Here is a 13,354-nt window from a genome sequence, read left to right as displayed (position 1 = left end):
GCTCTTTGGCGTACTCAATAATTTTTTTAAGAGTGTAAAGGGGTCCTGAGACTTGCTCTAGGCGACTCTTGAGGACTAAGGCGCTGAGAAGTTGCCTAACCTGCCCTGGCCCTGGTACAGCAGTTTCTCATCTGCGAATTTGCCATATCAATGAAATCACAGGTCCCAGTCACTAGCCCCAAGTTCGCAAATGCTTATTGTTTAAGTAATTGATCAGAAACGGGTATTTTCTTCCTAGAAAAGGACCAACCGAGTTAAAACATTAACGGCGAATTAACAGAGCAATACCTCATTACCGCTGTTATTCCCGCTCCCCTCACCCCAGTAAATCAGCTGTGCATGAAATACATTTTACCAACACCCCCAGCCTCCCACCACCCGATTTCTTTAACTCGAAGCAGGGCGGAAGCAACACATCCTTTTATAAGCTGTTTTTTCTCAAGCTTGATGCCCGACTCTCAACAACTGATTAAGAACAAACTATAACGAAATCAACCCCATCCCACCAGACACTTGTAGAGGTACCAAGAGAAGAAGGCCTCCTTGGCTGTGCAAAGCAAATAGGCACGACTGCAGTACTGCCCATTGCCCTGCAGGGATCACCACCGCCCGGCTCCCAGGCTCGAGAAGGAGCGGAGGCTACCTCCTGACAGTCAGCGCGGGACACTCTGGCCCGCCCGTGCAGACATCTATGATTCCCTAACCTCCCCCACCCCCTCACGCTCCTCCCTTCCTCCCCCCCCCCCACTTCTATCCACCTTCCCTGTCTTTCCGTGGCGGCGGCTGTCCGGCCGCCAGGGGGCGCGCTCGCCGCCGCCGCTGCTGCTGCTGCTCTCCGACCTGCGCTGCCAGATCGCGTCCGCCATATTGGCTGCCGCAGCTGCCGCCGCCAGCGCCGCCGCCGCCGCCGTCGCCGCCACCGCCACCGCCGCCTTTGCCTCTTCCTCTTCCTTTATAGCCGCCGCCGCCGCCCTTTGCTGATTCCTGTGTCCCGAGCGGTGGAGAGGAGAAGCGGGAGCCAGTAGAAGGAGGAGGAGGAGGTGGAAGGGGGTGGAGTGTGTGGGGAGAAGGAGGGAGCAGAGGGTGGAGAAGAGAGGCCGAGCGCGGGGCGGAGAAGAGCAGGAGCCGCGGCGGCTCGGCCCCTCCCCCGCCCGCCCCGGCTGCGCTTCTGTTCCCCAGCCCGGAGCTCTGCTCGTCCCAGCGGCCATGCCGAGGCCTCGCCATCCCTGAGGGAGCCCGCCCCCTGCCCCCCTTCCCCTCGATTCCCACCCCGGCCCGCAGCGCCTTCGACCGCTCCCCAGCTCCCCTGGGCCGCCCCTGGCCGAGTCGCCTCTCTCTAGGCCGTCGCCGCCGCCTCTTCCGCCACCGGGCTCTGGGGCCTTCGCACCGACAACATGGAGGCCGTGAAAACCTTCAACAGCGAAGTACGTATGGCAGGCCGGAGCCCAGTCTTCTCCACCCTTACCCCGCGGGAAAGGGCAGCGGGGGGCGGGGGGGACCCGGGCAGTCGGGATACGGGGAGGAGGGGGATGCCCGGGCCGCCCCTCCCCCTTAGCTCTCGGTGGGAGGAGGGACTCCTGGGCCCAGGGCTGGGGATGTGGATGGGGGGCTGGAGGCTTTGGCGCGTCCACTTAAATGTCCTTGGGTTTGGAGTGGAGACCAAAGCACTCGGCACCCCCCTAAAACCGACGGGGGTTCGATTCTGGTAGTTAATACTTCCTCCTCAATCTCCATTCTCTTCTCCCCCCTCTCAATTCCCCCCACTCCCTTCCCTAGCACCCGGCTCAGGGCGCCAGGGACCGTGGTGGCTCGAACCAGATAAAGGAACTGACTTTGGAGGGGGGTTACTTTAAGGGTCTAGAGAAGGTATTACGGGGGTGGTGATCGGTTGTGGTCCCATTACACGTTTGTGTTTATTCCTGGGATGCTGTTGACTAGGTAACGTACCACCCAGAGAACCATGCATAGGGCATAGAAGACAGGGAGGAGAGGTTATTCTGTAATTCCTTCCATCTTTCTCTTCCTTCTCCACCCCCCCTCCCCCCGCCCCCCAACACACACCACGAAATAAGACGGAAATGGTGAGAGAGGCCTGTGTATCATTGTGCCTTCTAGGGAGGAGGATGCTGAGGTAGAGAGCAGAAGCATCTCACAGGGATATCTTAGGTGATACCTAAAGGTTATGTGACTGTACTGAGCGGGCCCACTTGGATTGTGTTATTTTCATTATGTATTTCACTGACTCTGCTCATCTAAAGAAAGACTTGGTTAGATTCCGGAAGAAGAGTTATTTTCTGTTATGATTAAACTTAAAAAAATAAATAAAAGCAAGCATTTTGCTCAAGCATAGTAGGAAATGTACCAGTTCAAATAAATACATGCATAACTTAGGATACTTTTGCTTATGTATATGCACATGAAAACCAAGTACTTTATCAGGAGATCTGTGTATTTAAAGAAAATTGCACCCTGTCCACTTTTAGTTTCCTAGTTGGGCATTTATTTTGCAAGGGGTTTACTGTCTATCACTACATGTGCATAACATAGCAGTTATTTTACTACAGTAAGGCCAACATTTCTCATAATATTAATGCTAATTTATGTCTACTCTCGTTACTATATTTTAAGTAAGAAGGAACTTTAAATTCCCTTAACAGCTTTAGTTTATTGTTTCCACTTTTAAAAAATTTCCCAGTTAGTACTGGGAAAATGTGCTTTTTGTCCATTTAGGAAAATAGGCCAAAAATGAACTTGGGCAACTCTTTATAGAAAGTCTTACCATAGTAGGACAGAGTGTAGTGGAATTATATGGGGAAAAAACTCTTAATAAATAAATTTTTTTTCACATCAAAAAGTATTAATTAAGTACTTACTATGTGCAAAGTACTGAATCAAAAATTGACAGTTTGACAGAATTTATATTCACTGATTAGAGGAATTGAAAAGATAGAAGACTTTCAGAATTTTTTTCCCCAAATTCATAACCATATAATGTGAACGCTACATTAGTTGACACTGGGTAGTGTTATAAAAAGCTTTGAAAGCATTTATTGAAAAGTACTTAACAGATACTACATATTACTAATATTTATTAATATTTTAACATACCTTGTGGAAACAAACAGTAACTTTAAACAGTATTTCATTAGTGTTTACAACATGAAATATTACTTTAAGAAGGGGGAAAAAACTTACTGAAACTCTTTAACACTTATTTTTACCTAGATATGATAAAATAACATACTCTTACATGTGTGGGGATTGCCAATTCGTGCACCTCAAAACATTTAAATGACAGTTATACTCATACAGGTTGTGGGTTCCTTTACATAATACATTTACCAAATGTTTTATACAGTTATATAAAGATATCAAGTTTTCAGTGTAGCAGTAAAATAGCAACAAGACATTTGATCTCTATGTAGCACTTTTCTTTCAAGAAGTTCAAATCATCTCATACAAGCCATGTGTAGTTGTTTTGTAACAAAATATTTAAACTTTTGCTTTCCATTTGAAAATGAGATAAAATTGAATCTGGCCAAATTTGAAAATTATTAGTAAAAATTGATCAGGCTCCAGAGTTGAGGAACTATGTTATAAATCTGAAAAATATTTGTCTTATAGAAAACTATAGGTGCTGCTGTTATACTTTGAATTTGAATGCAGTTTCTATGAACTTTTCTTGACACATGTTCCATTGTTAAATAAAATTTGTCATGTTCAGAGAATTTTTAAAAGTATGTCACGTAGTGATAATTACTCAGTAATTAACATTTTCTTTTAGTTTTATTTTAAAAAAATTATACATGAAAAAATGTCACTTTGGAAGACATTTTTTCAATGGGAGTTTTCCTTTAAACTGAGACCTTAAGAAGTTTTCTTAAATCTACTAAATTTTATAGCCTTGGTGAAAAAAAATGTAGTTGAGTGCAGTATTAAGGTACAAAAACTTAGGGGTCAGAATTTTATCTTCAGCTATTGACTGGCATATAACTTTGATACTTATTTTAAACTTCTAGTCCTATAGATGAAATAAAGCGAAAGTTAAAAATAGAAAATAGCTGCATTGCTTCCCAATTTTCTACAAGCACTCTTGGAATAAGTAGAGTAAACTACTGATAACCCAACTGATGATAGGATATCCATTCTTATTTTGAGCCATTTGGTAAACTTCTGTTTATTCTAAATTTAAATGAGATTGACATTAGACAACATCTAATTGATTATTGCCTATGATACTAGCTAGCTAGCTTTGAGCTAAATTAAAATTTCTAATTATTACTTGCCATTTAGTAAAAGGACAGTCTCCCTAATCCTCACTCCCAAGTTGCTATGAGGTAGGGTCAAAATGCTTTAGGTAAGTCTATGGGCAAAATTATTTCTGTAATCCACCATACTATTGGGCCACTGTAAGAGTTGCCTGGTGGGAGGGGGGTGGGGTTGTGTGTGTGGGGGAGGTTTGTGCTGCAGTGGGATGGGGAAATCATCTGGGAGCCAGGCTTTTGTTAAAAGATGTTTCCTAAATAGGACCATTTAAATTTATGGTTTCTGAAGACCCTCTTTGATTGCTCATGATATGGCTATATATGTATATATATACGTATATGTGTGTGCGCATATTGTGTGTGTATTTACATGTATGTATACACACATATGCATGCACATCATGTATGTGTATATATACACACATAATGTATATACCTACACATTATATGGTAGTACTAACTAGGTACAAATTATTGTGGTAGGAAGGTAAAATAAAAAGGCATGATCCTTGCCTTTCATTTCTTAGTCTTGTGGGAGAACACTTGTATGTGTGAAACAACTTTGGCTATTTAAAGTATTATACATTAAAAAAAATGTAAAATGAAATAATACTAATTCAATGAGTTGGGTAGGCTTAGTCAGGGCCTTGGCTTCCTCAAATATTAGAGCTTTAAGCTAACTAGTTACTGAGGTTTTGTTCCCAGGAGGATTTTTAAGATAGCATGTGCTCAATTTCATATAGTTATATATCTTTTGCTGTTTTTATTTGTCCCTCATTTCTCTCACTGCTTTGAGTACACTGAGCTGTATTGTCTTGGTTGAGGTGTAAGATTTCTGGGTTTCCATAAGATAGGAAATATTTTAGAAGAATCTGGAAGTTGGCTTCATATTTGCATTTATTTTAATCAGAAAGTCAAAGTCTAATGATCTTCCAGGCTCTTTGGATCCCCTGAGCTTTCAGGATTCCTTCTTTTAGGACATTTAAGTTAGTAAGATAACTTAATAGCGTGGTTACTTATAGGGCTAAGAACTCCAGAACCAGCATGCCATATGATATTTCCATTGCACTTCCCACTGTCCTGCTGTCTGTATCTTCACAGCTATCCCCAAAGTATAACCTATCTCCAGTTCCATAAACAGAGTCTGCACTGTGACTTTAATTCGGGTATTTTTCCAGGACTCCACAGCATCTACATCTGGCTTTGGGGGGAGGTCATAGATATGAAATGAATCGATAGGGAAAAAAATGGGCAACAACAATGAACTTACCTGCAAGGGAACATGAAATTTATGTACAGTTTATGCATTGAAATGGCATATATAAAGAAAATTGGAGACGTACTGAAATTTTGAAATTACATTTCATTTTTTTTCTTAATTTCATGGTAATTTGAGTCTACAGCATGTCTACCACCTTTTCTTCTTGTCTTGTTTATTAAAATGATATGGGAATGGAATGATTCCAGTGTATGAATTTTCTTATTTGCTGAAGGTTAAACAGAAACTCTTTTTTAAAAAATGTTCTACATTGGTAATGCAGTCTAAGAAGAATTATGTTTGGGGTCAGGAAGCCATAGTTCAATCTTAGCTCTGTAAGTTGTCACAGCATCTATTTGGGCCTCAGTTTCCTCATCTGCAAAATGAGAAATTAAATTAGACTCCCTGTTCCTTCTAAATAAAAATCTCTGATTTGGAAATACTTTTTATTATTTCTTTATTGTGAATTCTGTATCATCTTATTCTGATTTTTATTGAATGATATAGTAGATGAAGAATGGTAGAGGATATTGAAACTGGAAGTTAAAAAAAATTCCTGATGTTAGATAGGAAAGAGTTCCTGAGATTAGATAGTAATTTTCCTTTTCTGAAATTAGAATATATAAATTTCATTTCGTCAGTTGTTCCACAAAACAGGATTTTATTTTATTCCAGATTTTAATACATTATTCTTTTTTTGGTCAGAATTTTTTCCTTGGTTGTTTTTGCCCCCGGCATAAAATTTATGTGTAATAAAAACTTTTAATAATAATGTTCTACCAACCAGAAGTACTTTATCAATCCTGCCACCATATCTCCATTTATAATAAAATAACTAATGTTAGATAAAGATCTAGAAGTATTGTAAGATTCTTAAATGCCACCTTAATCATGAAAGAAAGATTAAGTTGTGTTCAGTGTAATTCATATTAAGTATTTTATTGCATTCTAAAATCCTGGAAAATGGTAATTCAGATATGGCACATGGTAATTTCTTAGCAGAATATTTGATTTATTATACCATTCACTAATTATTCCACATCAGTCCAGTTTTAGTTTCTTTCGGGGGGATGCAGTTTAACGGGAAGACCTCTGTATTGGTTGAGAATGAGTGACGATGTTGCTTTTGACAACTTCAGATTTCTCTTTGTAGAATCAGTTTTACTGCCATTGGGTTTATTTCTAGCTCATGTGGCTATAGCCTTGAACTTTGGCTGAGCCCCCTGAACTCCTAGATGAGGTCATTTTGTGGGTTTATTTTCTCAACATCTCTCTCTGCTCCTCTCTCTCAGGATTGTGCCTCTACTCCTGCTTGTACAGACTGCTTTTTCCAGCAGCATGGACACGAGAAGCATAGTAAGACCAATGCAACCCACATAAGGCAGACCATATGGAAAATGTTGGGTTTAGAACTAGTAGTAAGATGGTACTTTACTTATATGGGCCATAGTTGGGAAATGGAAGACTAACTTTTATCACTTGAATATAACAAGTTGAGGGGAGGATATTGAGGAAATTTGTTGTGTAATTTCTTTCTTAAAAATGATCTAAGTACAGGAAGAATATTTGAATACTTGTAAATACTTGTTCTGTCTGCTTGCATTCTGTTCCATAACATAGCTTTACTGTTTATTTAGTTGTTTGGTATTCAGCATTAATATCTTATCTTTTGTGAAAATATGCAAAGATGTCATAAAGTTCATTTCAGTATGACATTTATCCAGTACTGGTAAACTGTTTAAAAATCCAGTGAGGAGATGGGGAAATGTTTATAAATCCTAAAATTGCCCCTTTTCTGTTTTCTTTAAAGAGTTGTATGAAGTATTGATTTTTTTTTAATTACAGAAAAGCACATCATGGCAAAAGTATTATGAGGCATGCTTATGAGAAAAATAGCAATAAACTACCATTTTCACATAGGAAGCAGTTTAAAATTTCCATTGATAGCAAACTTGTGACATTTGTTATTTCTGTTGTTGACTTTGTTTTTGATCATTCTAATTTAATTTTTTTTTAATTTTGCCTGGGAATGATCATAGCATTTCTGTGGCAATATTACTGGCGGTATTACTACATAATTTTAAATTAGGGAATTAATTTGGTGTGTTATTTGAAAACATGGAATTACAGAATTTTAAGGAGCTTTCAGGTTCACACATAACAGATTCATTCTTTGCTTACTAATTCTTAATTTTAACATTTGGTTGAAAAGGGAGGTCATAATACTATTTGAATTTGGGTTCTAGGATTGTGTGGAGTTAACGAGTACTCCTGAGCCAGTGTGATTGTCAAGCAAGAACTCTAATATAGTTTAGGGGATATTTCATTGTTTGGTGCTGGTGGCATTATTTCTGCTCTCCTGTGTTGGTATAAATCTCTGTCTGAGGCTCCCTATGTTAACAATTTAACAATAACTCCCTATATTACTACCTCCTGTTCACTTTAGGGACAGGGTAGATGATACTAGACAGCAGATATAAGTGTGGAGACACTATTTTGCTTTAAGACAGAAATAATTGAAAAAGAGCAAATTATATAAAATTGTACTTTATAGATGTCTTGTATATTAAGGGATGATTATACTTGATATTTCTGAAGTCTCACATTCATATAAAATTACTACTTCAGGATATATTTTGCATTTATGAATGATGAGAGTGATATTTCCAATTAATATATGAAATTAAGGTCAAATGAAAGAACATGTAGCACTTTGCAAACCTTAAAGTTCTGTGTAAGTGCTAGATATTGTCAATAAATAAGGGCAGTTCTTTATCCAAGTGTTAAGGTGGGTTTCAAATTTAGGAGTTTGGAAGAATGAAGAACTAGGTTAATTTTTAGTGTGGTTTAAAGCTTGTTTTTGTTTCTCCAAGTATATAAAGGAATTAGGTCAGCATACTGACCTTTAAAAGAGACAACATGGCATAGTGGATAGAAGGTTGGTGTTGGAGTCAGGAAGATTGGATTCAAGTCTTCTTTAGACAGTTGGAGTTTGGCCATAGGCTGGTTATTTCTCTTGAAAATATAATAAAATATCTTGGAAAAACTGTTTTTATTATAATTGAGATAAAACTTAGTTTTTAACTCTGCATTTTTTAATGAGGAGGCTGAAATTTTGGGGTTGTATTATCTATGTCTACTATTATCTCTATATTATGATACCATGGTATCCATGTAATGTTTAGTTGAATGATCCAGTGTTTCAAAATATATCCAGTTCTTAATCAGTTATTCACTTAACTGAAAAGGTGTTTGATATGACACAATATCAGCATGAACTCCAAAGTGTTAACAGTCAGGGAGGCTAGGTGGTACAATGAATAGAACACTGGCCCTGGAGACAGGAGGACTTGAGTTCAAATACAGCCTCAGACACTTACTAGCCATGTGACCTTAGGCAAGTCACTTAACCCCAATTGTCCTGCCCTCCCACCTCCAAAAAAGGGGAAAAAAATGTTAACAGTCCCTTTGATTTCATTGTGCTCTTATTTAATCTGACCTTATTGACTGTAATAAGCCATCTATATTATTATTATCAGTGGTAATGTTGGTTCAATGATCAGGACTGCTATATAAGTCATAATAATAAGATAACAATGGTAATAAGTTATTTCCATTCTCGTTTTGACAAATGTAAAATGTGTTCATTTATAAAATACTTTTCTACAACAAATGCCTTCAGTCTTTAAGTATCTTATTTTTTCAGTTGTTTAAAAAATATCTTTCATGTTAGCTAATTCACCATGTAAAGCAAACACCTCACATTTGTGTGGTGCTTTGTACTTTTTTTTTTTTTTAAGCAATTGAGGTTAAGTAACTTGCTCAAGATTACACGGCCAGTTAATTTTGTGTGGGTGCCGAGCGTCTGAGGCCGGAACCAATCCAGGTCTCCCAACTCTGGGGCCGGCGCAGTGCTTTGTACTTTTAAAAAAAGGTTTTTGAATATATTTGATGTAATCCTCATAATAACCCTCCTTTATAGATGAGAACAGGGCAACTAGATGGTACAGTGGATAGAGTACCAGCTCTGGAGTCAGGAAGACTCATCTGAGTTCAAATCAGGCTTCACATTCTAGCTGTGTGGTCCTGTTTACCTCAGTTTCCTCATCTGTAAAATGAGCTGGAGAGGGAAACGGCAAACCATTCTAGTCTCTTTGTCAAGAAAACCCCAAATGGAATCATGAAGGGGCACACATGTTTGAAAACAGCTGAAGTGATGAGAATATTAAGACATGGAGTGACTTACCTAATCTACTTGTATACCTTATGAAAGATGTAGGAGAAAAGCCTAGGTCTCTGCTTCATATCTCCCCCTTATTCCTTTTTCCATTATATCACAGCAGACCCGTAGAGAGAGGCCATATTAGTAGGGAGAAATTACACTAATTGTTTTTGGTGAATAGAATGTGGGGCTTGGAGTTAGGAAGACCTGAGTTCAAATCTTGTCCCAGACACTTTCTAGCTGTGTGACCCTGGGCAAGTCAACTAAACCTCAGTTTTCTCATGTTTAAAATGGGAATAATAATAGCACCTGCTTCAGAATTGTTGTGAGCATCAAATGAATTAACATATATAAAGGGCCTTACAAAACAAAGTGCTATATAAATGCTGTTGTTATTATTATTCATGAAGCATCTAGGCCCCACAGACTGAGATTTGATTTTTAACATGGTACTTTCTACAGTAAAATTTGTGGAAAATTTTTAATGAAAAATATGGATCGCTAGTAGAGATTATTGTAATCCAGTTTATAATATGTTGTCCCTCGTGCTGTTTCCAGTAATACTGATGATTTTTCAGTAATCCATCCACATTTATCTTGCCCAGTTTTGGATGGTAGGAACTGTAATCAGTCATCCAGTGATTACCATGTGCAGGTAACTGTTATGAATGCTGGTAGAGATACATAGATAAGACTTGGCCTTTGTCCTGGTGGAGCTTTGTAGTTTTTTAGACCCAAGTACTCTGAACTTGAGTGGGAGTGGGGATCAGGAAACACTTTGTGGAAGATCTGGCTTTCCTGGTAAGCTTTAAAGGTTGACTAGGTAAAAAGGGAGGAGAACATTTTAGGCATAGGAAACAGTGTGAGCAAGGGCATTGAAGGCTAGAGAATATTGGAGTGCTGGGGTGGGGGTGAGTGGTGCAGAGAACACTAGTTTGGCTAGAGTGGAAGATGTTTTGATGAGAGGAGTATAATACAAGACAAGAAAAGTGGGATAGTAGTACCTGGTTGTGGTGGGCCTTCCTTTCTTCTCACCATCTTCATAATTCTAATCTGGCTTCTAACCTTATAATTCAATCTAAACTGCTCTCCAAAGTAACTATCAGTCCCTTAATTACCAAGTTTTATGGCCTTTTCTCACTTCATTCTTCTTGACATCTCTACAGCATTTGATGTTGTTGAACACTCTCTTCTTGATGCTTTCTTCTTTCTAGGTTTTCATGACACTATTCTTCTGGTTCTCTTCCTACTTGTCTGAATACTCTGTCTCAGTTTCCTCTGCTGGCTCTTCATCCAGGTGATGTCCACTAACCATGAGTGTTCCTCAGCGCTTGGGCCTGTGCCCTCTTCTCCTTCTATGTTAGTCCACATGGTAATCTTGTTAGTTCTCATGGATTCAGTTGTTGATCTATGATGCTGTTTCTCAATCTAGATATCTAGTCCCACACTCTTTGCTGATCTCTAGTCTCACATCTCCAGTTGCCTATTGGACATCTTCAGCAAGATGTCCCAGAGATGTCTTAAATGATATGTCCAAAACAGAAGTCATTATTTCCCCCCCCAAAACCTTCCCCTCTATCTAACTTCTCTATTACTCTTGAGGCCACACCATCCTTCCAGTTCCTTAGCTCAATATGTAGGTACCATCTTCATTTCTTCACTTACTGTCCCCCCATATTCAATCTGTTGCCAAGGCCTGTTGATTTCACCTTTACAACATCACCCCCTTCTTTGCTTTGTCATTGCCACCATCCTGGTACAGCCGCTTATCATCTCACCAGGCAGTGAAAAATGAAAAATATGGATCGCTAGTAGAGATTATTGTAATCCAGTTTATAATATGTTGTCCCTCGTGCTGTTTCCAGTAATACTGATGATTTTTCAGTAATCATAACATGCCAGGACCCAGCAGCCTTCTGGTTGGTCTCCCTACCCCAAGTGTTTCCCTGTTATAATCCATCCTCTCCTCAACTGTCAAGGTGATCTTCCAGGACCCTTCCCCCAAACTTCAGTGTCTCCTCGTCATATCAAGGTTCAAATATAAAAATTCTCTTTTTGGAATAAGAAGACCTTCATAAGCTGTGTGCCCCCTCTTCCCCTCCCCCTTCATTCTTACCTTACATTACCCCTACCCCCTCACCTTACTGTTCTATTTAGCAAGATTGGTTTCTTTGCCATTCATCCAGCAAGACACTTTTTCTCTATGCTCATTTGCCTAGAAAGCTATCCCTCCTCATCTCTACCCACTGACTTCCTTCAAGTCCCAGTTAAAATCTTACCTTTTATAGAGTCATTTCTAATCTCTCTTAATTCAAGTGCCTTTTCTCTGTTCATTTTTTCCCAATTTATCCTGTAAATAATTTGCACATATTTGCATGTTGTTGCAAAGCACCATTTACATGGTGCTTAATAAATGTATATTTACTGACTGATTCTGAATACCAGGACAAGGAGTTTGAGCTTGATTGGCAACATGGATCCATTGATATTTATTGATCAGAAGACCAATGTGACCTATCCATAAGAAGAGAAGTTTTCCTGGTGTCACTGTGAAGGATAGATTTGAGGTGATCACATTATATCTGGAATATTACTGTGTTTGGTACTGAGTGCTACATTTTGGAAGGACCTAGATTAACTGGAGAGTGTCCAGAGAGAGATGGTTATAATGGTTAAGGGATTTGAGTATCATGCCATGATACCATATCACTTGAAGAAACTGATAATGTTTAGCCCAAAAACGAGACTTAGTGGGGATGTCATAGGTGCTTCAAACTTGAAAGGCCTCACATAAACAGAACTAGGAACATTAGGCAGAAGTTGCAAAGAAACAAATTTAGGTTTATTTTATGTTAACTGGAGCTATCTCAAAAGTGGAATGAGCTGCTCTAAGAGTTTTTCTTGCACGTTGAAGTTCTTCAAGGAAAGTGTGAGTAACCCACTTGTTGAATATATTTCAGAAGAATTATTTTTCAGGTATGGGTTGAACTAGATTGTAAGATTCCTTCCAACCTTTAAAGTCCCTAATATTGGTAGAGAGATTGCTGGTCTTCTTACCATAGGTGTTAGGTAGTGAATGTGATTGTCTTAGGCATTAAGATAGAGAGGATAAAGAAATGTTGCAGATATGGACTCACCAAAGTTAGGTAAGCAGTTAGTGAATGGAGGGAAATTAATCCCTTCATAAAGGGATGGAATCTCTGATATTAGCTTTAGCATTGTTATGCTCTAGCAGTAGGACTAGAAAAAACTAAGATCATGGCAACTGATCCCATCACTTCCTGGTAAATAGAGGGAGAAAAAATGGAAGCAGTTCTAGATTTTATGTTCTTGGACTCGTAGATCACTGCAGATGGTGACTACAGGCATGAAATTAAAAGACACTTGCTCCTTGGAAGGAAAGCTATGGCAAATCTGAACTGCATACTAAAAAGCAGAGATCACCTTGCCAACAAAGGTCAGTATGAACAAAGCTGTAATTTTTCCAACTCTAATATATGACTGTGAGAGTTGGACTATAAGGAAAGCCGAGTGCTGCAGAATCAATGCTTTAAAATTATGGTGCTGGAGAAAACTTTCAAGAGTCCCTTGGACACCAAGGAGATTCAG

At 39.1% G+C, this 13,354-nt stretch overlaps 1 protein-coding gene across 8 annotated transcripts in view; it reads left to right on the top strand.

Annotated features, from left to right (window-relative positions):
- The first annotated feature begins 1,244 nt into the window (after nt 1-1,244).
- The window catches only part of SCAF8 (SR-related CTD associated factor 8), a 291,621-nt gene continuing 279,511 nt past the window's right edge, over nt 1,245-13,354 (top strand). For 7 of the 8 annotated variants that reach the window (XR_011164758.1, XR_011164756.1, XR_011164757.1 and 4 more), the window contains exon 1: nt 1,245-1,424. Coding sequence is in view for 4 of the 8 variants with exons in the window: in XM_069069622.1 (XP_068925723.1) it covers nt 1,395-1,424 (30 nt within the window). In the remaining 4 variants the exon portion in view is untranslated. Of the gene's footprint in view, nt 1,425-6,815; nt 6,880-13,354 lie in introns of all 8 variants that reach the window. The other variant, XM_069069624.1, reaches the window with a different exon arrangement.

Source organism: Petaurus breviceps, unplaced genomic scaffold, assembly GCF_028583685.1.
Source record: "Petaurus breviceps papuanus isolate PSGF00001 unplaced genomic scaffold, PetGlider_PUasm1.0 90784, whole genome shotgun sequence".
In the NCBI taxonomy this organism is placed as follows: Eukaryota; Metazoa; Chordata; class Mammalia; order Diprotodontia; family Petauridae; genus Petaurus; species Petaurus breviceps.
This window is presented reverse-complemented; position numbering and strand designations above follow the sequence as displayed.